Source organism: Paroedura picta, chromosome 2, assembly GCF_049243985.1.
Source record: "Paroedura picta isolate Pp20150507F chromosome 2, Ppicta_v3.0, whole genome shotgun sequence".
Lineage (NCBI taxonomy): Eukaryota > Metazoa > Chordata > Lepidosauria > Squamata > Gekkonidae > Paroedura > Paroedura picta.
In genome coordinates this window covers 74,510,580-74,537,307 of record NC_135370.1, presented here as the reverse complement: position 1 = coordinate 74,537,307, position 26,728 = coordinate 74,510,580, and the positions used below count along the sequence as shown (strand labels likewise).

Here is a 26,728-nt window from a genome sequence, read left to right as displayed (position 1 = left end):
TTGTGCTCTAGCCCTGCTTTGCATTATTATGACAACTCTCTCTTTTCCTCTGTGTGTCTTAAGAACCCCCCATCTCCATTGTGGGAAACATGGGGGTGCCAGAACACCACTCTCTGGCAGCTGGAGATGCTCTGGTTTTGACTTGCCAAGTGTCCCTGCCTAGTGCTGCTGTGCACTGGAGAAGGAACGGAGAGGTGCTGGTGCCCAGCAAGCGTCTTCGTATTGAAGCTCATGGAACACACCGGCAACTCACCATCGTTGGGACCAAACCAGAAGACTCCGGTTCCTATGTCTGTGATGCAGGCACTGACTGGATGGTGGCCACCGTGGAAATTGCGGGTGAGACATACTCAGAGAGCTGATTGGCAGGCTAAGGTTAACATTAAGAGCAGGCCAGACTGTGGGGCTTATCAGGAATATTGCTTGGTGTAGCAGAAGAGTGGTGGCCTCTAATCTGGAGAAATAAGTTGGATCCTCTCTCCTCCACATGCAGCCAGCTGGGTGATCTTGGGCCAGTCACAGTTCTCTGAGTGTTTTCTCAGCTTCACCCACCCCACAGAGTTACTATTGTGGGGAGAGGAGGGGTGGGTGATTGTAAGCCACTTTGCTTCTCCTTCAGGTTGTAAAAAGTGGGGTACAAAAAAACAGCTCTCCTTCCTCTTGCTTAGCTCTGTAGGTGAAAAAGTGTTGTCATACAAATGGCTAAGAATGTAAGACAAGACAGTTCCTGATTCAAGCATCTCCTTAGGCACAGACTCATTAAGTGGCTTAATGGCAAGCCAGTCTCTCTCATCCTCAGCCCCCTGCCTGCCCAGTGGAAATAGATAAATCCCATTTCATTAAAGTAACTAAGATGAAGGGTGTGAAATACTCAGCACACTTTAAAGTGTTATATAAATGCTAAGAATGTTTTATCATAATAAGCATTAACAGCAGTAAATCAAAGTTGCAGGTTAAAGTAAAAGGCCATTCTGCAGTAAATGTTGACTCCAATGTTTGTGGGCCACATTTGGGCGTTTATTATGGGAAGCTGGAGCTATGTTCTGATCAGGCAGCCCATGTGAGGATTAAGTTTAGCACTGGCTGAGTCCTAGGCGCCACAACTCTGGTGCTTTCTGCCAACAAGCACCGCCCTCGCGGAGAGGAAGAGGGAGACCTTGTTGACCGGAGAAGGGGTGAGGGAAGGAATTGGCAGGGGCTGCCCCTATCTGGACAGGTGCCTCAAAGGGAGGCAGGGAAAGATCCCAGGGGCCTCTGCCAACAAGTTGGGATGCCAGCAGGCTTTGGCAGTGTCCTTTCCAGAATCTGGGACTGGGCATTGTGCCCTTTTGGGGCGGAGAGGAATAAACCGAAGGTGCTGCACATGCTTCTGATGTGTCTGCGAATCCCTTCTTGGGCCAAGCATTTAGCTTCATTCCTCATCTTGCATTCCGCCCTCCTGCTGTGACTGGAGCAGTTAGGCACTGCCCTCAGTCACTAGCAACCTTGCTGTGATGATGCTAACCTGTAATGTGTAATATGGACTCTTTTACAGCATAATCCCCTAAATGGCATTTCACAAACAAACAAATTATTTCTTTTTCAAGGTGATGCAGATTTTCACCAAGCACAGCAGAATTTTGCAGTCTGTCTTTATTGAGCAAATTAAAGGAACTTGCTTACATTTGCTTGTTTCGCATGGTTTATTTTATTCCTGCAAGCTACAAGGAGGACAAAGAGCAACTCTGCACAACTATGAAGTCTTCCCCCCTATGGCCTTTCAGACTCACCCAACTCTGCTCTAGATTATAATTTACCTGCAAACACTGGGGAGGCCGGCCTCCAGGTGGGGCCTGGGGATCCTCTAGAATTGCAGCTCATCTCCAGACTGCAGAGATCAATTCCCATGGATAAAAGTGCTGCTTTGGAGGGTGAACTCTGTGGCATTGTACCCCACTGAGGTTGCTGTCCTCCTCAGGCTCCATCCCCAATCTCCAGGACTTTCCCAACCTGGTTCTGACCACCCTACCCAGCCCCTGCTGGTGGTCAGGGTGGACTTGGCAACTGTAATATCCACATATTTTCAATCCTATCTTTCCTGCCATAATGGGGGGGGGGGAATCCTGCAAGCAATTTATTTATTGTGAAATAAAGCTGGGTTCTTTTTCTATTGAATGCTGCACCACCATAACATCTTGTGCTTATGTGAAGAGATGAGCCCAGACATTTCAATGTCTGAGGCTGAAAATCTGTGGCACCTCTTCCGCCCCTCCCTCTGATTATAAAAGTAGAATGATAATGATAATAATTTGCTATCAAAGAGCTTGGCTGCGTGACTAGGAGGATCTTCTCTTACTGCAGCAACGGCTGTGTATAAAATGTTAATAATTAATTGCAGGAAATTACATATGGAGGTACTAAATTTGTACCAGGCAGTCATGTCTGTCCCTAAATGACACCACCAAGTAATTGTTTGAGGAAGAAATCTCCTGGTCGTGGCTGTAATTTACATAAAGCCTTTTAAAAATAGCTTTAAAGAAAATTTTGCTTCCCTTTAATGGTAGTCCGGAACCTGCTGCCTACGGCACCCTGCCTAATGCAAGTTCTGTCCCTGGCTGTAGAGATGATCAGAAACACCCTGCCAACGCTCTCTTTTCTTTCAGCACCTCCGGTGTGCATAGTGAATAAAAATGATGCCCAGGTGCCTTTAGAAGTCCAGGAAGGAGAGAATGTGATGCTGGTGGCCCGACTCTCACAAGAGAAATCTCCGGTCCATTGGCTGAAGAACATGCGGCCACTTTATCCAGGGCCACGAGTGGTAATTAGTAATGACGGATTGGTGCGCAGCCTCACCATCAGGCAAGCTGAGCCAGGCGACAGTGGCATTTATAGCTGCGATATTGGAGATGATGAAGTGCATTTCACAGTGTGTGTGCGAGGTAAGATGAGTCCCCCATGCTCAGCCTCCCAAGCCAGGTATGTCATTCCAGGCCAATTCCACATACTGACCTGCAAAATATGATAGGAGAATCCTAGAATGGATAGCACCACTTCAGAGACAGCAGGTGTGAGGATACTGCTTTTAAATGCTCCTATACATAGAATACTCTCTCAAGTGAATCACCTGCACATCAGAGACAATGGTTTTAGCCCAACCTGCCCTTATAAGTACGTAAGTAGAGCCCGCTATACAAGGGCATTACAATATCTGACAGTTTTGTTTTCAGTCCTTTTCCTAACCATCCCCAGCTTGGAGCTTGCCAGTTTTGGTACTCCTGCTTACTGAATTGACATTTTCTTTTTTTTTCTTTCTCTGTACCAACTTTTATTGTTTGTTGTAAGAAATAAGGTAAGAAAGAAAAAAAAGAAGAAAATAAAAAGAATACATCACAAACTAATACCATATGAAATTATTCCCTCCCTTATTCAAATAATATATTTGTTTACTGTCTGCCTGTGTAGAAATGCCATTGTTCTTTAAATTCCTCTGCTTATCTAACCAGTCTGATATCTTTGGTATTTCCTGTTGTTTCCAAATCTGTGCTGTCACTATTCTTGCCATGGTGGTTGCATGGAAGAAAAAAACTTCCGCCTTTCGAGGAATAATTTCTGGCATTACACTTAATAACATATGATCAGGATACATTGGAAATTTAATATTCAACATTGCTTCTAAAATACTGTGAATTTTTACACAGAATTTCCAAATGTTCTTAAAATTCCACCACAAAGCTTATATACTTGTCCCTGTAAATGGGGTTTAGCTTGAAATATAATTTTTTCAAACTCAATTAGGAATGGTCTGGAGTTTGCCTGATGTTGGAACTTGGCCTTGAATTTCATTGTCACCTGTAGACATTGAAATCAATGTATATCTATCCCTTCCTCATTATGTGTATCACAACTTTTTATTTTTACCGTAGTAGTCAGTAGATCCTTATACTTAAAACAGCCAATTCTTTTCTGTTGAGCTTTATAAAAGTAAGCCTCTATTGGAGATTTCAACAAAGATGAATTAAATGTTATTCTCCTTTTGTATTTTTCCAGATATTTGCTATAGTCATGGAATAATTAAGGTCAACTTTTTTCTTGATATTATGTGTAGGCCTTCTAAACCAAACTTCTCAAATATAAAATCTCTTGAGGTCGGGTCCATAATCCAGTCTGTTAACCATAGTAGTACTACAACATGAAGATATAATTTTAAATTTGGAACACCTTGCCCACCTCTTTTCTTGTCGTCCTGAAGGATTTTGAGCCCTATTCTCAGTCTTCTGTTATTCCATATAAATTTATTTATAAGGCTTTGCCATTTATGTAGTCTTTTCCTTAATTTCCAATGGAATCACATGTAATAAAAAAATTAAACTTGGGTAACATGTTCATTTTAACAGTTACCATTCTGGCGAACCAAGAAAAATTAAATTTTTACCATCTTTGCAGGTCTTCCTGTATTTTCTTTTATAATGACATATAGTTGTTTTCAAATAGATTTTTGAGGTCCTTGTCTAAGACTAATCTCAAGTATTTAATTTTTTCCAGATTGACTGGTTCTTTTCTTTAGATCCTTCAATAATTGTTCTGAAGCCCCTATCACTATTATTTTAGTCTTTTCTCTATTTATTTTGTCCCCTGCATATTGACCAAAGTCTTTCAAGGTATCTAATAACCGTGGGAGTGATCTTTCAGGATTAGTCAAAATGAAAACAACATCATCAGCATAACTTCTCATCTTAAACTCCTCTTCTTTAACATATAACGCAGGGAGTTCTGTTGTATGTCTAATTTTTTGTTGCTATTGTTTCCAAAACTAGAAATAATAATAAAGGAGATAATGGACAACCTTGTCTAGTACCCTTCATTATCTGATTTTTTTCACATGTAAGCATTCCATTAACCAAGATTCTAGCTTCCGGTTTTGAATATATTTGTCATATTAGTTTCAAAAACATGTCTCCTCAGCCCATAATTTGTAAAGTTGCTTGTAGAAATTTCCAATCAGCATTATCAAATGCTTTTTCTGCATCAAGGAACACAAAAAACACACATGTACGTGCCCCATTGCATTTAGTACTAAGCAAATGTTATTTTTCATTTGCCTTTTTGGTATAAAACCAGTTTGGTCCAGATGTACAGCATCACCTTTACATCTCTTAAGTCTTTCCACTAAGATTTTTACAGAATCACAGAATCATATAGTTGGAAGGGGCCATACAGGCCATCTAGTCCAGCCCCCTGCTCAATGCAGGATCAGCCCAATTTTTTTTACAAAAATTGTATAGTCCAATTCAGTAATCAGATCGGTTTGATTGTGGTAGACATGAATCTGTCCCTTCCTTATATATGAGAGCAATTGACACTTGTTCCCATGATTCAGGAATTAGCCTTTCTGGTGTTTTCATTATTTTATTAATTAGTTGGTGTAATAGTGGTGTTGCAACATGTACCATTCTTTTATAATATTCAGCTGATAATCCATCTAGTCTTGGTGCCTTGTGAGGTTTCATAGCAACTATTGCATCATTTTGCTTTACGATTCAGCAATGTTCTTCCATGAATTTCTTTATAGGAATGCTCTTCAAATATCCCAATTCCTCTTCTAGGTTGCCTCCTTTATTCTCTGAATAATATAAGCTTTAAAAAAAGCTAACGAAGCTCTCTTGAATGTCCTTTTCAGAGGAATATTTGGCTCCTTTATGGCTCAATCACAAAATAGATTTTTTTCTGAATTTTTTTTTTTTTTTGCAGCTTGTAGGCCAGCCACCATCTCAGTTTATCCGCATGTTCAAAAAAATTTATTTCCTCATCTCGTCAATCTTATGACCTTAATTTGTTTCCAAATGTGTTTGGATTGTCTTGCCTGATGTTGTTCTTCTAATCACTGTAATTAATCCTGAAGCATTTTTAATTCTTGTATTTTTTTCTTTTTATCATGGCATTTTGTCTGATTAATATCCCTCTCATATAAGCTTTACTATTTTCAGATCAGGTGTTTGATTAATGTGAAAAAATTCTTATAAGTCTACTTGACATTTCTCCAGTCTCTGTTTATCCTCAAAAATATGATCATTCATCCTCCATCTTCTTAACTCTATTCTTTGATAGTTTAATTCTAATTCCAGCAGGTTGTGATCAGCATATATATTTGATAGTATTTCCATGTTTGCCACTCTTGGAATTAGTGATTTACAAAGTCAGCATTGATCAATCCTTGAATAGGACCTGTGTGTTGTGAATAAAAAGTATATTGTCTTTTCTGTGGATTTAATTCTCTCTGGACATCAACCAGTGATAGCTGATGAAAATTAGATCTTTGGTAACTTAGCTCCTTGTTTTTTATGTGACTTGTCAAAAATCAGGTTCAGAACAGCATTCAAGTCTCCGATCAGAACAATCTGCATCAATTACTTCAACATGCTTTTGAAAAAAGTCATCATAAAATTTATCTTTAGTATTATTAGGTGCAAGAGCCTCTTGTGGCGCAGAGTGGTAAGACAGCTGTCTGAAAGCTTTGCCCATGAGGCTGGGAGTTCAATCCCAGCAGCCGGCTCAAGGTTGACTCAGCTTGCTGGGGGGTAAACGGCAATGACTGGGGAAGGCACTGGCAAACCACCCCGTATTGAGTCTGCCATGAAAACGCTAGAGGGCATCACCCCAAGGTTCAGACATGTCTTGGTGCTTGCACAGGGGATACCTTTACCTTTACCTTTATTATTAGGTGCATAAATATTTGTCAAAATGAGATCCTTTCTATATAATAGCTGAATCTTGAGCATAATGAATTGGCCTTCTGGATCTTGAATTAAGACATAAGCTTTGATGTTTGGATTAAGTAGGTATACTAATACTACTCTCTTTTTTTAACCGTGGCCAAACCCACAAAAGCTTTCCCTACCCTTTTAATATCTAACTCACATTTTTAATGTGGGTTTCTTGTAAACAAATAATATCAGCTTGAGATTTTTTTTAGCTGATTACAATTTTTTGTTCTCTTAGCTGGTGCATTTAGTCCATTAATATTTACTGATAGGATCTTACCCAGAGCCTGATATGTCCGGCTGTGAAGCTTGAGGTGAAAGCTGTTGCTGCACTTGTGGTGATTGTCTCTGTGTCTCCTGTGAAAGTTGATCAGCTAATTCCTGTGCTTGCTGGAGTGTTTTGACAGACCGTCTTCCAGTGGGCAGTATTACTTCTAAAGCAAAGGGTATCTTCCAAAAATATCTGATCTCTTTTTGTATATTTGGCATAAAAAGTGAAATTGAGCTCTTTTGTGCAAAATGTCACTCAGAAGATCTTGAAATATCTTTACTTCTTTTTCTAAGATTTTAAGTAAGACAGGTACGGTTCTCTTGAAGCACAGAATCTCTTACCAGCTTGCTGTCAAACCTTACCAAAACATCTCTTGGTTGTTTCTTACATACTGCTGCTTTGGAAAAAAATTCTGTATGCCTTATCAATTTTAATATCATCATCTGAGAGATATTCTTGCAATGACCTCTAAGTGCTTGTTGTAAATCTTGTTTACCAAAATCTTCAACAATGCCCTTGCGTCCTAGGTTTCTTGTCCTTGTTTGGGTTTTTAGGACTTCACATTTTTCTTCTGCTGTTGTTTTCCAGTCTTTTAACTCTGTCACATCAGATTCCATTTTCTGAACTTTATTATGACCTGCATCAATTTGTTTAGTACTAGAATCCACCGATTTCTTCAAATCGTCAATTTACTCTGACATTTTTTTTTGGAGTCTATTACTTCTTGTCTTATATCTGCAATATAGTCCTTCAGTAAGCATGCTCATTTCTTTATTATGTAAAAATTTGTGCAGTGTCTACTCCTTCACCAAATTTTTTCCTTGTAGTTTGTTTTGCATGTGCCATTTCCTGTTTTTTCTCTCCAGTGAAACAGTAATTCCATTATACTTTTCCTTTTTGGTGATTTTTAAAAATGCCTTAATTTAACTGACATGAATGTATTGCCTTCAACAAGTTTTTCACTTCTTAGCTTTTCTCACTTCATTACAATTCAAAAATATAATTTCATAAAATACATCAACAATCAATTATGATCAAAATAATCAAAAGATCATTTAGTTTCCATGGATCACTCAGCAAATCATCTATAATATATTTAAATAATGCCACTGACAATAAGATTTTGGTCTCAAATCAATTAAAATACAACCTTCTTCCTGTTAAACCAGAATTAAAGTTGCTATTTTTTGCTATTTCATTTAGTTTTCATAAGTCACCTCTAAAGTTCATCTGAAACGTATCTAAATAATATTAAATTCTAACATATGATTCTTATTTCCATAACATGTAGATCTATCTAGTAGATTTGATTTATAATGGGTATATTATGATAGCCAGTATAGTTCACTGCCTCTGTTCTCTGAACCTTGCCTGGAGTACTAGAAGTCTGATAGACTGATATCAGGACCCATTGTTTTCAGTGTTGCTCCCAGCACCTGCCTAACAGTAGCTTTAAAATGCTGCATTGGTTTGTAATCTGCAGTATGAGGGGATCAAAGAAAGGCAACAAAAATAACCCTGAAAAAATTACTTCAGTCGGTATGAGTTCAGTTTTCACCCTTATTTGTAATCCCAGGCAGCTAGTGTACCGTACAAAGAAAACAGATCAACGTATAAGGCACCCAAATCACTCTTCCCGTCTCTCTATCCCAAACGCTCAAGAGACTCTATATCCGACTACTTCTGGTCACACGTTCTTTATGTGATCCAACTTTTCCGTGTTGTCTTGGATGGTTCTTTATGGTCTGTGATGACGTGCTTTCTCTCTATGCTCTTGTTAGAAATTGGCTTGAAGTATTGCAATGTCCTGATCCAATCTGACCAGGTGGTTCGTTCTTCATTGGTGTAAGCCCTTTATAGACGTGGCTCTTCTATATTTATTTAAATCTTTAACGGAGGGAATATTCCACATATTATAAAAGGTAGAAAAATATAAAGAGAGAAAGAAAGAGAAAATAAAAATGAAAAAATGGTAGTCGACAGCATCTGGACCCCATGCTCAGAAGTCTTGTGATCCAAGTTGGAGCTTCCACAGATCTATTAGAGGCCTCCAGCACCTCTGGGAAGACTACTGGAAGAGAAAGTGGGAGAGAGTAGTGTGTCTCCCCTTGTCCTGCCAACCACAGCCGCGATCGGCCCCCTCCTGGTGTGAGAGCTTGTCAAAGACAAACCAACTACTCTGCCATCTTCCCTGCCCCCACTGAATTTACATTTTCATAGGACTATCCACTGTAACCACAAGATCTTTTCCAAGCCTCAGCCTGTGTAAAACGCATCAGCCTATATTTAAAGTAATTATTTTTTTGTTCCAATGTACATCACCTTTTACACCGATTGAACTTAATTTACCATATTGTAATCTACTCACACAGTTTTAATAGTAAAGCTAAAGGTATCCCCTGTGCAAGCACCAAGACATGTCTGACCCTCTAGCGTTTTCATGGCAGACTCAATTCTTAATCCAAATATCAAAGCTTATGTCTTAATTCAAGATCCAGAAGGCCAATTCATTATGCTCAAGATTCAGCTATTATATGGAAAGGATCTCATTTTGACAAATATTTATGCACCTAATAATAAAGGTAAAGGTATCCCCTGTGCAAGCACCAAGTCATGTCTGACCCTTGGAGTGATGCCCTCTAGCGTTTTCATGGCAGACTGAATACGGGGTAGTTTGCCAGTGCCTTCCTCAGTCATTACCGTTTACCCCCCAGCAAGCTGGGTACTCATTTTACTGACCTCGGAAGGATGGAAGGTTGAGTCAACCTTGAGCTGGCTGCTGGGACTGAACTGGCTGCTGGGACTGCATGTCTGCTGCCTTACCACTCTGCACCACAAGAGGCTCACACAGTTTTAATAGATCTTTACAATTCACCTTGTTTTTCATCATCATCCTGAATAATTTGAGTTCATCTATTGACTACTGCACCATTCACCCCCTTCAAATCATTTATGAACAAATTCAATAGCTCTGATCCTTGTGGGACTCTGCTGCTCACATCCCTCCACTGCAAGAACTGTCCATTTATTCCTCCCTCTGCTGCCTGTTTAATCGGTTTTTAATCCATGAAAGGAAAAGGCTCCTATCCCATGACTCTAAACTCACTCAGGAGTCTTTGGTGAGGTGCCTTGTCAAAAGCCTTTTGGAAGTCCAAGAATATAATACATTTGGGATCTTCCTTCACCACATACATATTAACCAAAGAACTAGAAAAATGCTAGTGAAAGTAGGATTTGAGTTGTGTTAGATTTCTGCTTTCTGGGAGAATTTTTTGTTTTCTGTAGAGGAGCATTCAAAAATTTGATCCTCCCACTGCAGTCAGTGGTGGTGACCACCCTCTCCTGCTGCATGAATCCACAGGGCCTCAGACAGTGCCATGAGAGAAGCCCTTGGCATTGGCCTTGTCCTCTCCTCCATCCTCCTTCCATTTCTGATAGACTGCACTCAGTGTGACACTCTTCTGACTTCGTGACTTACACTGGAGCAGGTGGTGGTGTGGACTCGGAAAAGGAGTGCAAGGAAAAGATGGGGAGTCTAGAAAGACTGGTGGGGCACATTAGGTACCAGGAGAGGAGAAGCATATATTTGGTCAGAGTATGATCCAATGTACTGTCTGTGAACTATGTGGTCAACAGAGTGCTCAAGGCACACAACGCAGCAAAAGTCTATCTGCTTGTGTGTGCTGGTAAGAAACAAAATAACAAGCAAAGCCTTTTTGCAAATTAACATGAGTCCTTTATTGTAAGGATCTCCATTGTAGACAGGATAGAGTGGATTTTAAAAATTTTATTATTAAATTTATATACCTCCCCGAACTATCCAGGATGAATAGAAATGCAGGAAACATGTCCTGCCCTCAACATGCCAAAACGGAGAAGAGAAAGCATTGTGTGGAAAGAAGATGTCAGGCCGGAAGGAAGTTTCCCTAAGAGTAGCTGTCTACACATCAAAGGAATAGTGTCAGAGAACAGAAAGGAAGATGCTCTGTGTCGGGGCCCATCTCTCTTACTCTGTATAGTCCCCCTCTAAGTCTGTCTAAGAGAAGCACAACGATCTTCTCTAATTGGAGGAAACTCATAGACCAAGACATCTGGGCTGACACAGATTTGGATTTCTCATGTTGCTGTGTGAGAAATTTGTAGTTATGTCTAAGTGACCATTGAAAAGAATGAGCAGGAGGAGAGGTCAATGGAAGCAACTTCATTACCATCTTTTCTTTTTTCCCTTTCCTTCTGCCAGAGGCTCTAGTGCTGTTTGTGCCAAAGCCAGAGCACCCAGAGAAGGTGCTGGTGCTGGAGGGAGGCAGTGCAGTGCTCTCGGCAATCGTCTCCAAAGAGCTGGCTGTGGTGAACTGGGAGGGGCCTCAAGGGGCCTTGGTGGCAGGGGAACACTGCCAGCTACGCAGAGAAGGGCGGGTACACAGTCTCCTGCTTAGCAATGTGAGCAAGGCTGATGCCGGCGAGTATTTATGCCGTTCTCATCATGACCAGATGTGTTTCGAGCTTAGCGTCAAAGGTGAGATGTCTTTGTTGGGGAACATGGGAGGCAATCCTCTACAACAGTGGTCCCCAACCTTTTTCATGCCGGGGACCGGGGAGGGAGAGGGAGGTCCGGGGACCGGGGAGGAAGAGGAAGAGTGGCGCTCGCCATGCGGCACTTAACAGTGGGTGCAAACGTACAGGTGCGGAGCTGCCGTACCTGCGCATTTGCGTCCGTCACTCTCCTTCTCCCCGCCTCAGTCCCTGGGCCTTCCTCTCCCCTAGGCTTGAGCGATTCAGCCACCAAAGCAGCCGATCGCTCCCAGTACAGCGAGCGCCGCACCGCGGGGGGGGGGGAGGTGAGCCCAGTGGTGCGCTGGCGCCCACGCCTCCTTCCCCCTTGCCACGGCCCGATACCGAGGGCTCTACAGCCCGGTACCAGGCTGCGGCCCGGGGCTTGGGGAACACTGCTGTACGAGACTTGATATACTTTAGCTGTTTGTAGTGGGTGTGGAGCCTTGACTGCAGGTAATGAGGTGGCTTTGTCTTTAAAAGATGGGTTGAAGAGAATTTTGTGTGACTTCTTCTGCCTTATGTGACAGTGAAGGGATTATGCCTTTTCCTGCAGCATGGTAGTTTTGATGGGACACCCACTGGGCTGTTTTAGGAGGAAGCTTGTCTGAGATGGCATCCCACTGCCCTTGAAATACCAAGTTCATAGCCTGGAGTTGCTCCTGGCCTCACTGTGGTCTAGGGCTCATAATATAACTGTTATGTTCCATTTCCTGATCCATTATTTTATTGCTGCTATTTATGTTGCTGTTCTTGATATAAATGCATTGTCTCTTTTTATTGTTGTTTTATTATCTTGTTTACTCATCTGCCATTTTGGAACTCAATAAATTTAAGAATTTTAAGAATTTTGTAAAATTAATGAAAATGAAGCTTGAAGCAGTGTTGAGCCTGAATTTTCAACAATGAGAGCTGTCAAGGGCTATTAGCTACAGCAGCTTTGTGGTTCCTCCATGTATAATTATAAATAAATAAATATTTTATTTGCATACTGCCCCATCCATGTTAGCTCAGGATGGTTAACCTTTTAAAAACAATACATAAAAGGCAATAAAACAATAAAACAGCAACTCCTTCATAAAAACCACCCCCTAATATTTGTCTCCCTGTGTGGATCAACATTTGGAGGTATTCCTGTCCTGTGGATGTTTCAAGTAGGAAGGCCAGCATCTCCTGATGTTATTGCCTGGCCTCAACCATTGGCTTGGCAGAAATGCTCAGTTTTTCAGATATCCAGAATTGTTTAAGGTTCCGGAGGGCTCTGACCTCTTCAGGCAGAGCATTCTATTAGGCCAGGATCTGGTCGGAAAAGGCCAGTTTTATCTCTTTGATCTCTTTGAGGCTGGGGATCCTAACCAGATTTAGACTGCCTCATCTTAATGTTCTGTGGGGGATACAGGGGAAAAGGCAGTCCTGGAAATATAGGGATCCCATACTGTTTACTCTGACTCGGTCTCTAATCTGGAGTCACTGTAGCTGGGAGAGCGCAGGTGCAATATGTGCTGTCCATGGGGCTCGTCAGGAGCCGAGTTGGAGTTTCTGGAGCAGCCTCAAGGATAGACCTGCATAGAGAGAGTTACAGAAGTCCAATCTATCTGTTGCATAAAAGCAAAAGATTCCAAATTATCAAATATAAAAGACAAACAAGGAATTGTCATCATCTTCATGTCTTGGTGGTAATGTCCAGAGAGATCTGCCTGTGAAATAGCTACCAGTACTAGATGGATCTTTGGTTTGATCCAGCCAGCTAATCATGTTTTTATGACAATAATAGCAAGTTCTAGTAGAGGGCTTGTCCCTCAATGGATCTCTGCCTTTTTTAGTCTAGATCTGGATTTGAGCTGTAAAGATGCTGAAACTGATTTTCAAGCCTTCCGTTTCTTTTTCACCCCCTTTGAAATCAGTCTGTACCATCTGCAAGAAGGTTAAAATCTCTTTTCGCTATGTCTTCTGTTGTATGATGCAGCAACTGACATTTTGACTTTGTTTGTGGCTTGGAACAATTTTGAGCTCAAATTGTGCAACTGCGTACAAAAGAGGGCTGGCCGAATGGAATAATCCAAACTAGAAAAATTCAATAAATTGTCTGGTACAAAAATGTAATATTTTTGGTTATAATTATTCCAATTTATTTTTTAGATATTGCCTTCATATCTATGATGTACAAACATAAACCAAAACAGGTTCCAGATGAACACAAAAATTTTCACAGCAATAAAGATGCCTCCAGGAAACACTGATCCTGGGGGACTATTTATATGATAAAATATCACTGAGGAAGAAAACAACTTTGAAAACAGGCTATTGAAAAAGAAAAAAATGTGTGTTTATCCGGAACCCGTTTTCATTTATATTTGTGCATCATAGATATGAAGGCAATATCTACAAAATAAATTGGAATAATTATAACCAAAAATATTACATTTTTGTACCAATTGGTTGAATTTTTCTATTTCAAATTGTGCAACTGGCACACATAATGTGCATTTGTAGGCTGACTCAATTTTGTAATTTGTTTAGCAGTGTAGGGAATTGACTTTAATCTATTTGTAGGGACAGGCTCTGACCTGGATAGCCCAGCCTAATCTTGTCAGATCTTGAAGCAAAGCAGGTTCGCCCTGGCTGACATTTAGCATGGGAATACCAGATGTCAAACCATCTCTGAATGTCTCTTGACTTGATAGCCCCATAAGGAGTCACCATAAGTCAGCTGTGACTTGGCAGCAAAAACAAACAAACAAGGACAAGATACTGAAGAAGAATAGAAGGGAGTGCAAAACTTGTTTCCTTTTAATTACAGGGAATCCTTTTCCAGTTCTTTCTAGTTTCTGATGTATTAGCAAATCTTGCCAAGATATCCTCAAATCTTTCTTTATTGTTATAAAGGCTAGAAACATAGCAAGAAAGGAAATTGAGGTTCTTGGGAGTCTTAAGAAGCTTTGAGTTACAATCTGATCAAGGCTTCATGCACATTTCCAGGCACACCCTCCCCCCTCCTGTTGGTTAGAGTTGCATTTGTTCCCTGCAGCTGCTCTGTTCTCTGTCCTCCTCAGAGCTGCCAATGAAGTTTGTCCGGGGTCTCTCAGATGTGTCAGCACTGCAGGGGGACTCAGTGCTGTTTTGGTGTGAACTGTGCAAAACCAAGGGTGATGTATTGTGGATGAAGGATGGCCAAGAGCTGGAACCGAATGAGCGCCTGGAGATTCGAGCAGAGGGCCGAGAGCGTTCTTTGACCCTGAGCCATGTGGGGCCTGAGGATGCTGGCGAGTACTCATGTGAGAGTAAAGATGACCGCACCCTGGCTATCCTCACAGTACAGAGTGAGTCCTAATGTGTTTAGAGTTACAATCCTCTGATTCCAATAGCCCATATCCAGATTCCTCTATGCATCGCTGTGGCAGATGTGAGAACTGAAGATCTAGCACAGAGCAGGTAATGCCTGTGCTCTGTCCTTCATACACCTGAACAATGCCGGCATGGGGAGGTGAGGATGTGAGGTCCTGCCTAGATAAAATCTATAACTATTCTATGGGGAGGGGTACTGGTTATGCACGGGCAGGAAATTGTGCAAGCAGGGATATGAGGTAAACATGAGGAGTCCAATACAGACCCTGCACTTCTTCCTCAGTCCCCAGGTTTGTGGAGATAATTTCCGAGTTGCACAACTTAACCGTGTTGGAGGGGGACGATGCTACCTTCAAAGTTGTGATGTCTCCTGACAACGTGGCCCTGAAGTGGCACCTGAATGGCCAAGAGGTGGTACCCAGTGAACGGTTTACCACAACAAGAAATGGGTTGTGCCATACCCTCACGATACGACAGTGTCGGTTGAGTGACAGTGGCACCATAACTGTCAATGCAGAAGGCCTGGTGAGCACAGCCAGGCTGAGTGTACAAGGTAAGGAAGAGTCAAGGCAACACCAGAGAAACAACCTGGGAAAAGCTCAAAGGCATCTCTGCTAGCTGGGGAGGGCATCCTGCTCTGGCAGTCCACCAGGTCCTCAGTGGAACCAGATGGACATCAGCAAGCCTTCACCACCCACAGTCCCAAATGCTTAGACTACAAGATGGGGCTCCCAGATTTACCGTGTGTCAAAAGCAGGGCGGTGACTATTCTGTCGCCTCCCAACCTCAATTCTGAATTCTGCACCAAGAAAATTCAAATTGTGTGATCTGACTAAATTATAATTCATTAAAACCAGTTTCCTGTATTTGCCAATTTGATATGATTCAGTGTTCTGCTTTAGACATGAAAGGCTGGAAGTCTTCCTTAGATTCTACCTTTGTCTTCTGAGATAATGCCGCACACTGCATATGCAAGCTTTATTCCTGTAGCTCTGCTGGTGTACTTATTAAAATTAAAGCTAAGCTTCTCAAGATGCTGAATTCTGAAGCCAGAAACAACTTTTAGACTTTAAACCTATAAAATATTTCTAGCCTTGTGCATAATGGTCAGCGTATAAAGGGTAAAGGTAAAGGTATCCCCTGTGCAAGCACTGGGTCATGTCTGACCCTTGGGGTGACGCCCTCCAGCGTTTTCATGGCAGACTCAATATGGGGTGATTTGCCAGTGCCTTCTCCAGTTATTACTGTTTACCCCCCAGCAAGCTGGGTACTCATTTTACCAACCTCGGAAGGATGGATGGCTGAGTCAACCTTGAGCCGGCTGCTGGGATTGAACTCCCAGCCTCATGGGCTGAGCTTTCAGACTGCATGTCTGCTGCCTTACCACACTGCGCCACAAGAGGCTCTGGTCAGCTTATAGGAGTCTACAAAACCAGAGTTCCCTCCAAACAGAGAGCCAGTGATCATGGACTGAGTTGTGCTTGAGAAAGGTACGGTAGGTGTTCTTGGTGTTTTCTGTGTCAAGCTCTCTTACCCTTGATGTTTCCTCCTGCAGAGGCTCAGGTGCTGTTTGTACAGACCCTGCATGACTTGGTGGTTGAGGAAGGGCAGGACATGCGCTTGGAGGTGAAGCTAAGTTTGGAAAACGCTGAAGTGCAATGGATGAAGCAGGGCATCCTGCTACAACCATCTGTCAAGTATTCTATGGAGGCTCATGGGCATCAGCGAGCCCTCACCATCCACAACGTTGAACTGTCTGACCGAGGCACCTACCGTTGTGAGAGCCTGCATGACCGCACCCAAGCCAGGCTGAATGTGGAACGTACGTGTCACCCCCTGGTTTCTTTCCTGTCCTGTCTGTTATAGATTGGAAGTCCTGTTCGCATCAGCTGTGACCCCCTCATTGTTATTTAGAGCAGGTAGCTCTGTCTTGGTGTTAAATGTCAAATCCCAAGAAGAGTTCCCAAAAGGTTGTATGGTTCCAGCCAGAATGTGGTGCCCATTTCCAGACTAGGTAGGGAATGATCCTCCATAACAGTGACAGGGATATGTTTGGACTGCATCCCTTAGGTAGAGAGAGTAGACCCTGTATTATTTTGGCCCACCTGTTGTTGTTGCTGGAGACCAGATCCCTTTCCCTGTGAAAATGGATCCCATGATGAGCTCTTTTGCTTCCTTTCCTCAAACTCCAGCCCGAAGAGTGACAGTGAGGAAGCCACTACTGGATGTGGAGACTGTTGAGAAGGAAACCGTGACATTTGAGCTGGAACTATCACATGCCAATGTGCCTGGGGTGTGGACACGGGATGGCGTCCGCATGAAGCCCAGCTCCACTTGCCGAGTGAGCACTACTGGCTGCGTGCACAGTCTGACGCTGATGGGGCTCACCCTAGATGATTCGGGTACTGTGGCCTTCACTGCTGATACTGTGCGGAGCAGCGCCCGTCTTCTGGTCCAAGGTACTGGGGCGGGTAGGAAAAAGGAAAACAATGACTCTCGTGAATTACAACAAAATTTGAGTGCAATGGCACCTTTAAGATCCACAAAGATTTATTCAAGGTGTGAGAAAGTGCACATGCACACAAAAGCTCGTGCCTTGAATAAATGTTTGTGGGCCTTAAAGGTGCCATTGCACTCAAATTTTGTTGTGCTACTTCAGACCAACACGGCTGTCTACTTGAATTGGGTGAATGAATGAAAACTGTCTGTTTGTACATATAGCAAGACAGGCTTCATCTTTTTGCATTTGCTGCTCCCTTGCCTGTTGTAACTTTCCTCACAGTTTTTAAAACTTGTATTACAGAACCGATTTGTATATTATTTTATATCGTGAATGCTATTAAAGGTTTTGTATTGGACATAGAGCAAGTAAGGAGTGAGTGGAGGGGAGAAGCAAGGAAAAAGTGAGACGGACTGCTGCTAATTTCTAGCATGGATTTGCCTTCACCTTACGCAGGTTGTTTGGCATTGGACCCCTGTGTATTGTGGGCCACCTGCCTGGAACTGCAGGGCTGGTATTGCCTGCTGCCCAGTTGTGCCTTTGCATCTGGGCTTTTCAACAGCTGTGCTAAACAGTAACGCAAAACCTCAAATTCCACTACTCCCACCCAGTGCTGAAGTGGGAGCTGACCCTGAATAGTGCTCTTAATCTTCCTTGTCTCAATCAGCAAAGCCAGTCTTTTGACTGTGGCTGTCTCAAGGACATCCACTGTGTTCTAGGATGCTTGCATCTCCTTATGGGCTGAGCACAGAAAATAAAAGTAAAAAAATCAATGTTCTAGTAGTGATGTGTGAAGAGTGAAGAATCTCAGAGCTGTGGCAGGTTAGGAGAGCTGTATATGGTGTGTGTGTGTGTGGGGGGGGTTAAATTGCTGGACAGCATTCCTCCAAAGTGAACTTGGATGAGGACTGCACACTGGTTCTCTGTGTCACACTGAAATGGGGTATTACCCCGGCTTGGCTAAGTTCAGCATTGGTGGTGTGCATTTGGGTCTACCTGAACCAAAAATATACCCAGAAAACACCTTTTGGTATTTTCAGGTTTAATTCGCCATCCCAAATGTATACGTGATTTTTGCGGAGAAATGGGGGAAATACTTGAAAAAATCCTGGATGTATTTGAGAATTACCGGCAAATCCTTGAAAAAATCCTGGATGTATTTGAGAATTACCGGCAAATTTGAAACAACAGCTAAGGGGCTGGAGCAGATTACTCTCGCTGCTCAACTATTTTTGGCCTTACTCATGCAATCCCTTTAAACAAGGGGCGTTTAAATGGACTGCAGAAAGCCTGCAAAACAACCTGACTTCCAAATCAGGAGCCTCAGCTGGGGCTCCTTTGCACTGTTAGACCAAACAGCCAAAAAGAACCCTGACTATGTATCTATTGGACCGGAAAAAATTCAGGATTTCTGAAAAATCACAGATTCAAATATCTTACCAGTATTGTGATTCACTTTTTTTTTTGGCGGGGCGGGGCGGGGCGGGGGGAACGGGATGGTGGTGTCCAGTAGATCCACACTGGAAAAATACAAAGAAAAACATTGCACACCCCCACACAGCACTTTGACTGCTCGATGTCTTTTCAGTCTCCAAGTTTGATTCATCTTTGTGCCACCCGCACCTGCCTCTGTCTCTGTCCCCGCAGAGCCCCCCATCACTATGCTGCGCTTCCCCCAGGATATGAGCATCCCTGAGACAGGTGTGGCCACCTTTGAGTGTGAGCTTTCCAGACCTCTGGCCGAGGTGAAGTGGTACAAGGTAAGAGTGCTACTCTCTGCGCTTCCCTCCCTTATCTTCCCTGGATCTTCTGAGAACAATGGCTGTCCTCCTTCCTCTTCTTGTGAAAGAGTAAGACCATGTGACTGGTTTACATGTCCCACTTCACACCATCCCCGCTATACCCTTGGCAGTCCTGACAGTGGCCCTCAACCCAGGGCTTTCCTGCTTCCTCCTGGCATGACCAGCCATGGATCAACCTTTGTCTTCTTGGCTACCACAGGATGGGGAGGAGATCCAGATAGGACCCAGCTGTCGCATGTACTCAGTGGGTCGCAGGCGCCTCTTGCAGCTTAGCCATTGTAGTCTTGAGGATGCAGGCGAATACATGTGTGATGCTGGCGACTGCCGTGCCTCTGCCAGACTGCGTGTTTTTGGTAGGTATGACTTGATAGACACAGCTGCAAACCTAAGGGAGGGTGGGGCTCAGCTGGGCCTGGGCAGTATAAAAGGCCACCCAGCCTCCTATTCTCAGGTGTCCGCTGGTCTCTGCCTTATGCTGTCATGTCCTCACCTGACACCCTGAGGGCTGCTTCTTGTGCCAAGGAGGTGGGCTGTGGATCATCAGCATTGCTATGAGTCAGAGTCTTGTTCCTGAAGCTTGTACAACTTGTACAGGAAATCAGGTTCAGCATGAATGTTCTTAAAAAAAAATTTAACTAGAAGAACATTTCATCGAGGGAAAAGCATGCCCAGGAAGGGAAGGCAATGGAATCTCTGTCCTTAAGACCTTTCAAGACAGCATTTGACAGTCCGCTGTCAGGATGGTGTGGGTGCTTTTTTGGAGGGGAGGGGTTATTAAAGCATAGGATTACTGATTTTAGAACAAAGACTATAAACTCAACAATTATTATCCCTTCCAACTCTGAGGTGAGAGAGTTAGAAAGGCGGCTGAAGAGGAGTTATCGTGTTTAGCTGTTCAGAGCTTAATGCAAGCCAAGGAAAAACGTGCTTTTAATACCATGTTTGCCCTGATACATGAGAAGCCGTAACTAAATTACGAATGCCTCTAATCTTGTGCAGAACATGCTTCTTTCTTACCACTCAGGAGAGATTATCAGCCCCCCTCACTCCCCATCTCAGATCTGGAATGAGGGGTCATGACTTCCATATCAGTGTATGTGGCCTCCTGGCTCTTATCAGAAAGCTTTAGAAGTAGATCTGTTCCACAAACTTACACTGGCCTAGTAGTCATGTCCCATACTATGGGAACACTGGGAGCTGTAGTTCTGTTACAGGAGGCAGGGGATTTCTTCCAGCTTGCTTAGCAGCCCATCTGGGATATGAATAGTTAAAACCAGGGCCCATTCTGCACACATAGGATAATGCACTTTCAATGTGTTTTAGCAGCTGGATTTTCCTGTGCAGAACAGGAAGATTTACTTCTAAAGTGCATTGAAAGCACATTTTCTATTGTGTACAGACTAGGCCCAGTACAAAACCACCAGAAGTTTGTAATGTGACCACCGCATGATTTGGAGATCAAGGAACTCCTTTGGTCTTGTCAGAGATGAGAGTAACACAGGAAATAAATAAACAGCTTTTAAAAAGAGTTATACAAATAGAGGTTGTTATCCATGATAGCCAAAAGGAGCTTCCAAATTCAGGCACAGTATACCTCTGTATAACAGATACTGGCAGGAAGCCACAGGAGAGGGTTGTTGCCTTGATTTCTTGCTTGCAGACTTCTTGGGAACATTTGGCTGGCTACTGCTGGAAGCAAGATGCTGGACTTAGAATCTCAGAATCATAGAGTTGGAAGGTGCCATAAAGGCCATCTAGTCCAACCCCCTGCTCAATGCAGGGTCAGCCTAAAGCATCCAGGATAAGTATCGGTCCAGCCACTGCTTGAAGACTGACAATTCACTTGATCCAATAGAGCTTTTCTTCTGTTCTTAGCAGCAGGCTTTATTCATTGTTATACATGAACTCTAGACCATGGCTGGGAATTACTGGGAGAGATATTTTGCTGAGAGAAGAATCCATCTATTTGGGCCAGTAATCACTGGAAGATGTTCCTTGACCAGCAACGCTGCAGACTGATCAGATTTACTGTTCTCCATTAGACCTTTAAGAGTTGTCCTTTGAAAGTCCTCAGTCCCATGGATGTTTCCTTGTCTGTAGAACGTCAGGTTCAGATTGTGCGGGAGCTGGAGGATGTGCGTGTTCGGGAGAATGAAAATGCTGTCTTCAGGTGTGAGGTGTCTCTTGAAGAAGTGAAAGGCGAATGGTTCCTTGATGGGGACAGAATCAAAGTAACCAGTACAGTGAAAATAAGGCAGGAAGGTAAGTGGTGATGGTGGACACGGAGGGTACTACATCTTTCTCTAATTTGGCCAAGATTATCCCATGGTATGATAAGCATGAACCTCAACCGCTCAAAGTATATTGGAAATCCACTGAGAGATGACTTGGGAGGCATAGGCTGTCTAAGGTGCAGTTTTGATGCAAGGATCTTCCTCATTGTATTGTGTATCTTCTTCTGTGGGGGTCTTCTTCCACACGTCTTCTGTTTAGGGTATGTAGACAGAAACAATGCATTTGGGGTAGTGGTGCCAAGTACAAAACGGCTTCACCGCTTTCAGTACAAATGTACTTGTTTATTTTCTGGGTTGAATTGAAGGAAGTTGGTTCTTCAAGGTTTTAGCACCACTAGGTTGAACGGGGTAGTTAAGTCGAACAGGGTCATGGTGAGCTGTTGGAGGACACCAGCTGACGAGGAGCTGACTTTATTGGCACAGCTCCTCCTCTCGACAGCCCTTAGTTTTGCAGCATTTAAGAATGCTCATGAGATACGGGGTGGGTAGGTTAAGGGGAAAGATGTACCGGTCGGAAAAAACACAAACTGTGATGGCCCATCCTGCTGGAGCACAAGGAAGCAGGTCTGGTGGCTGATCCCCCATTCCGGTTGTAGGAACTTCAGCAACACAAGGTGCAAAGTAGGGCTAACACTGTGGGTGGAGAACTTGCTGTGACTGCTCTAAACATATTAAGTGTGCCTTCACCTTGGGAGTGTGGACGTCCCTTAGAAAGATCAAAATAATTTTTTTTTGTCTGTTCCGGAATAATTCCAGCCCCAGTTTAGCATCAGGGGCTCAATATCTCACCCCCCCCCCTGTAAATGCCTGGAGATGGGATATCCTTGCTATCATGAGACAGCTTTGCAATAGTTTGCAAGGGATATTTATTCACAGTAGAGGGAAAATGCATATTCTCGCACAAGAGAAGAAATTCACTAGAATTATGTAAGAAGAAGACAGTGGCATAATCTTCAAATCAGTGTTTAAAAAGAAGGGGGGGAATGACAGTTCACTTAATGACTCATAGTGAAGGGAAAGTCAGCCTCATCACTGCCCTGGAGCAACCTCCTGCCAAAGTTTAAGCCCTTTGTTCTTCCATGGATATCCTATAATCGTTTCACTGGAATAGATGGCCAGATTATTCCGCACTGTTTGTTTGTATGTGCTTTTGTTTCTAAAGGTCACACAAAGGCTGGAGCGGGGAATTTGGTCGCTTGTCACAGGCTCCATCCAATTACCTGGATATTTGCAGCCCACGATGTGTTTTCTCGGTAACTGCACAGTCTGGTTTAAATTGCTGAGAAATTGCAGCAGAAGCCCGACTTGGAGAAAATATGTCAGGAGCATATGCCATAATGCTATTTCTTATGCTGAAAAGACTGCCTGAAAAGGCCTTTAGTTTTTAATGAGGACTACAGCAGGTGCACACAGCACCTTCGCCCACAGCCAGCCCCATTCCAGCTACTGCCTTATGTTGCCTGGCTTGAATTCCACTCCCTTTCTTCCTAGGAGTTGCGGCAAAACCCTACAAGTCCTATACGCGTATTGTCACTTCTCATTTCTTTCTTCACCAGGGACACGACACTTCCTGCTTCTGTGCTGCGTCCGTCCTGAAGATGCAGGACAAATTCGATTTGTGGCCAAGGGAGCCACTACAGAAGCCTGCCTGGAAGTGGAGGGTAAGGGCTTCCCAGATGACCTTCAGCCTCAGCTAGTGCAATGGGGCTGGGGAGAATAGGTGAGAAAAAGGGAGGGGAAAGGGTTGAACCCCCAGGTATTAGTGGGTAGGTAGGTAATAGCTGATAAGCGGATGGAGATGAATGGCAAACTTGCATTGCAGGGCTGGCACCTGACATATGTGTTACATATATAAATGTGAAAAGTTTAAGCGGGAAGGTACAATATGTGCAAGCATGGGGCTTGCTGGGATTTCTTCTTCCCTTGACTCACACTAAAGTGGAACTTTAAAAGGGGGGCATGGGTTGGCTTGCCACCTGGAGCTGAGCTTTGTTGTCACATTGATGGAAGGGGGAGAGGTCTGAGTCAGGGGAGTCAGATTATTAGAGGCTCAGGATCTGCTTCTCCCACCACAGCACTGCCCATCCGCATTGTAAAGCCACTGCGAGACAAGACTGTGCTAGCCAGGCATAAAGCCACCCTGGAATGCACAGTGTCTCAGTCTCGGGGGCGAGTGCGCTGGTTTCGCGGTGACACCGAGATATTTGCTGGCCAGAAATACGAGATCTGCAACTTGGATTGTTACCGAACTCTCGTCATCCATTGTGTTGAGCCAGCGGATGAGGGCCTGTACACTTGCGATGCGCTGGATGATCGCTCTACGGCACGTCTCCTAGTGGAGGGTAAGAAGGAATGTGTGCACAGAATGGCCAGAAATCAGTGCTGGTTAAAAGGGAGTTGGCCATCAAAGCAGTGGAGAAGCAGTCAAGCATAGAATTGAGTGCTGGCACTGGGTGGGAGGGACTCTGTGTATGCATGTGGAGAAAAGGCTCTTGTCTGTCATGTGGGGATATGGATGCTGCGTTACTCTTTCCCTGCAGCTGAAGGGATCCAGGTGATGCGGGCCCTGCGTAGTGTGGAAGTGGTGGCTCCTTCAGAAGCACAGTTTGAGTGTGAAATATCGGCTCCTCCGTCCTGCACGGCCCAGTGGAGCCTCAATGGGGAAGAGTTACAGCCTAGCTCACAAGTGCAAATGGAGAGTGTGGGACACATACACAGGATGAGGCTGCGCCGGACCACTCCTGGCATGAGTGGGATGGTGAAGGTTACTGTGGGCAGTGCTCGCTCCAAGGCCCGGCTCACAGTTCGAGGTACAGGTGCTCTGCAGCAGTTGCCTGGGGTGAAGGGAACTCCAGAACATGAAAATGAATACCATTTCTTCTTCTGACCTAACTGATTGAAGATCCCTGTCCAACAACATGGGAGAAATAGGCTAGATCTGTAGTGTGCTTGGGGCATTGGACTCTGTTTAAGGTTGAGTCAAGATGTGGTAATGACAGAATACAGCATTGGGTTACTGACAGTGGAAGGGGGATCGGGGCTATTCCCTCTTGGGCAGGAGGGTGGTTGAACCATCCCTCTGCTCTGCCCCTCTTTCGCTTGTCTTTCTCTTTGATGTCCTCCAGCAGAAGGGGAACACATAGATGCAGCCCACCTGGCTGTCCCAGTCCCCCAAATTAAACAAAAAATAAAAAACACTCAGTTGGGGAAACACTTCAGTGGTTTAATGCCCACAACTAGTTTAATTAAAACTAGTTGGCAGAATCAGTTTGGAGCAAGTTCAGTTCCTTGCTGGCTGAAATTGGGAAGCTCTGAGGAGTCCATCATGGAATGTGCCACCGTGACCTTTCCTTTGGGATTGTTCTTTCATGGCCACTTGGTTCTTTTCCTGCCTGGCACTGGCATTCCATGGGGATTTCCCTGCCATCTCATCTTCCTTGCTTTCCATTGTCAGCCTCTGAAAGGCCAGCAGACACTCCCTCTTCCTGATTCATCTGCCCCGTTCCCTTCTTCATCTGCCCCCAGTGGTTCTGGACTAGCTCTTTTAAAGCATGTTCCCTCCCTTCTCCCTGCTTTCCCATCTGGATGGACAGTTTGACCACCTGATGGGCACCTCCCAAAGCAGACTGCTGGCATAGGACTTCTTAGGACTTGTTTCTCCACACCTTGTCCAACTCTTGCCTAGTCACCTCTCAAGAGCCCTGCCAAGAGGGAGTCGATCTGCACTTCCCACACTGGGAAGCCAATATTAGGCCGCTGTCGCGCACTGTATCTTACATGTTCTCTAATGTGTTTTTCTCTCTCCACAGAGGGCTAGTCTGAGGAAGGTCCCGATTGCAGGAGTGCTGTAATGTGGGTATGGATATGTCATGGCTGCCAGGAGAATGTGGCAATAGCAAGTTTAATGGTTGCATGGACAAACAGAAGAATGGACACACAGACAATTCCTTTTCCTGTCTCCCTGTACTGCATGCCAAAGGAAACAAGTTCTGCTTTATTAAATGTTCAATTCCTGATTTCTTTTCCCGGTACTGTTTGGTAGGTGAGACTGCTATGCTGGGCAGTTGGGTGGACCGAAGGGAGACAGACCAAGCTTGTCTTCTTTGAAGACACCCTCGCTTTGGAACTCCGTGTCCAGCTGCATTGCACCATCAACAGCACAGCTGGTAGGGTGACGAGTCATCACTTTTGAGGCAGCAGAAGCAGTACCAAGTAAGGCAAGAGCCCCAAGCTGGGGCATGCACAGAAGAGGTGCATATGTGTGTGTTTCCAAAATCACCCCCTTGCAGAAAAACTAAGGTCAGAAAAGGAGGAGTGTCTTGCATCAAAACAGAACCCTTCCTAGAGGATTTTTTCACTTCTCCCTCCTGCTGGAACCCACTGAGCCCACCCACCCTGTGAGTCTAAATCTTCAGGCGCAGCATATGGAATAGTGCCGGAATGCAGTGGTGATCAGCAGAAGAGTGCTTAAGTCTTTGGAATTGCATGTAGTTAGACACAAGCTACATTCTGTGGGCTCTGGAGAGAAGCCACAGATGGCTAGGATGACGGGGCTGTCTGGGCATAATAAAAACGTGGCTTACTGATTTGCAGTGCCCCTGCACTTACTGCTGCCGACAGTGCAGCCTGTGAGTCATGCTGTGAGAGCTGACAAGGCGAGACCTCAGCCACCCAGACCATGGGTAAAGGCCTTGCACACTTCCTGGAGCAGTCTGCCAGATAAGCTGGGGAAGGAAGTGGTGAGCCAGCTGGAGCAGCTGGGGGCCATGGCAGAGAGAGTGCAGCATCAAAGAGGAGCCCCATCTGGAGGTCAGAGCAGGGGTTAGGCAACCAGCAGTAGGCTCCCAGAGCGCAGCAGAGGGAAAGGAGTGACCGGGTGTAACACAGCAACTGGCCAACACCTCCCAGGCCTGCGGGCCAAGGACAACTCCTTTAGCAGGGAGGGGGAAGGTGCAGTTGATGGCATCCTACTCAATTCCCTGTGGGCCGAGGTCACAGACCTTCAGAGGAAGACGGGTGGGAGGGGCAGGAAGGCTAGAAACCCCAGGAGCCACCCCAGTGGTCAGGAAGCTTGTCACACTGATGGGTCCTGACCCTGGGGAACAGGGAGTGGGTGAGTCCAGAAGTATCCTGGCTCCAGGGAGTCCTTTCAAGGGTGATTTCTGGAACAATCCGTGATGGAAGGGCCAGACTTCTCTCCAAAAAGGTAACTGGCAGGAGAGCGAGAA

General features: G+C 44.3%; 1 protein-coding gene across 6 annotated transcripts in view; it reads left to right on the top strand.

Moving 5' to 3' along the window:
• OBSL1 (obscurin like cytoskeletal adaptor 1) overlaps positions 1-25,516 on the top strand; it is a 66,930-nt gene extending 41,414 nt beyond the window's left edge. For 2 of the 6 annotated variants that reach the window (XM_077320818.1, XM_077320821.1), the window contains 14 exons: positions 64-339; positions 2,643-2,918; positions 11,249-11,524; positions 14,613-14,879; positions 15,188-15,457; positions 16,460-16,726; positions 17,097-17,363; positions 19,052-19,164; positions 19,406-19,559; positions 21,307-21,468; positions 23,057-23,161; positions 23,576-23,842; positions 24,041-24,310; positions 25,310-25,516. In XM_077320818.1, the coding sequence (XP_077176933.1) occupies positions 64-339; positions 2,643-2,918; positions 11,249-11,524; positions 14,613-14,879; positions 15,188-15,457; positions 16,460-16,726; positions 17,097-17,363; positions 19,052-19,164; positions 19,406-19,559; positions 21,307-21,468; positions 23,057-23,161; positions 23,576-23,842; positions 24,041-24,310; positions 25,310-25,317 (2,978 nt within the window). In that variant the 3' untranslated portion in view covers positions 25,318-25,516. Of the gene's footprint in view, positions 1-63; positions 340-2,642; positions 2,919-11,248; positions 11,525-14,612; positions 14,880-15,187; positions 15,458-16,459; positions 16,727-17,096; positions 17,364-18,992; positions 19,165-19,405; positions 19,560-21,306; positions 21,469-23,056; positions 23,162-23,575; positions 23,843-24,040; positions 24,311-25,309 lie in introns of those variants that run through there. The other 4 variants (XM_077320819.1, XM_077320820.1, XM_077320822.1 and 1 more) reach the window with 4 other exon arrangements.
• The last annotated feature ends 1,212 nt before the right edge of the window (positions 25,517-26,728 follow it).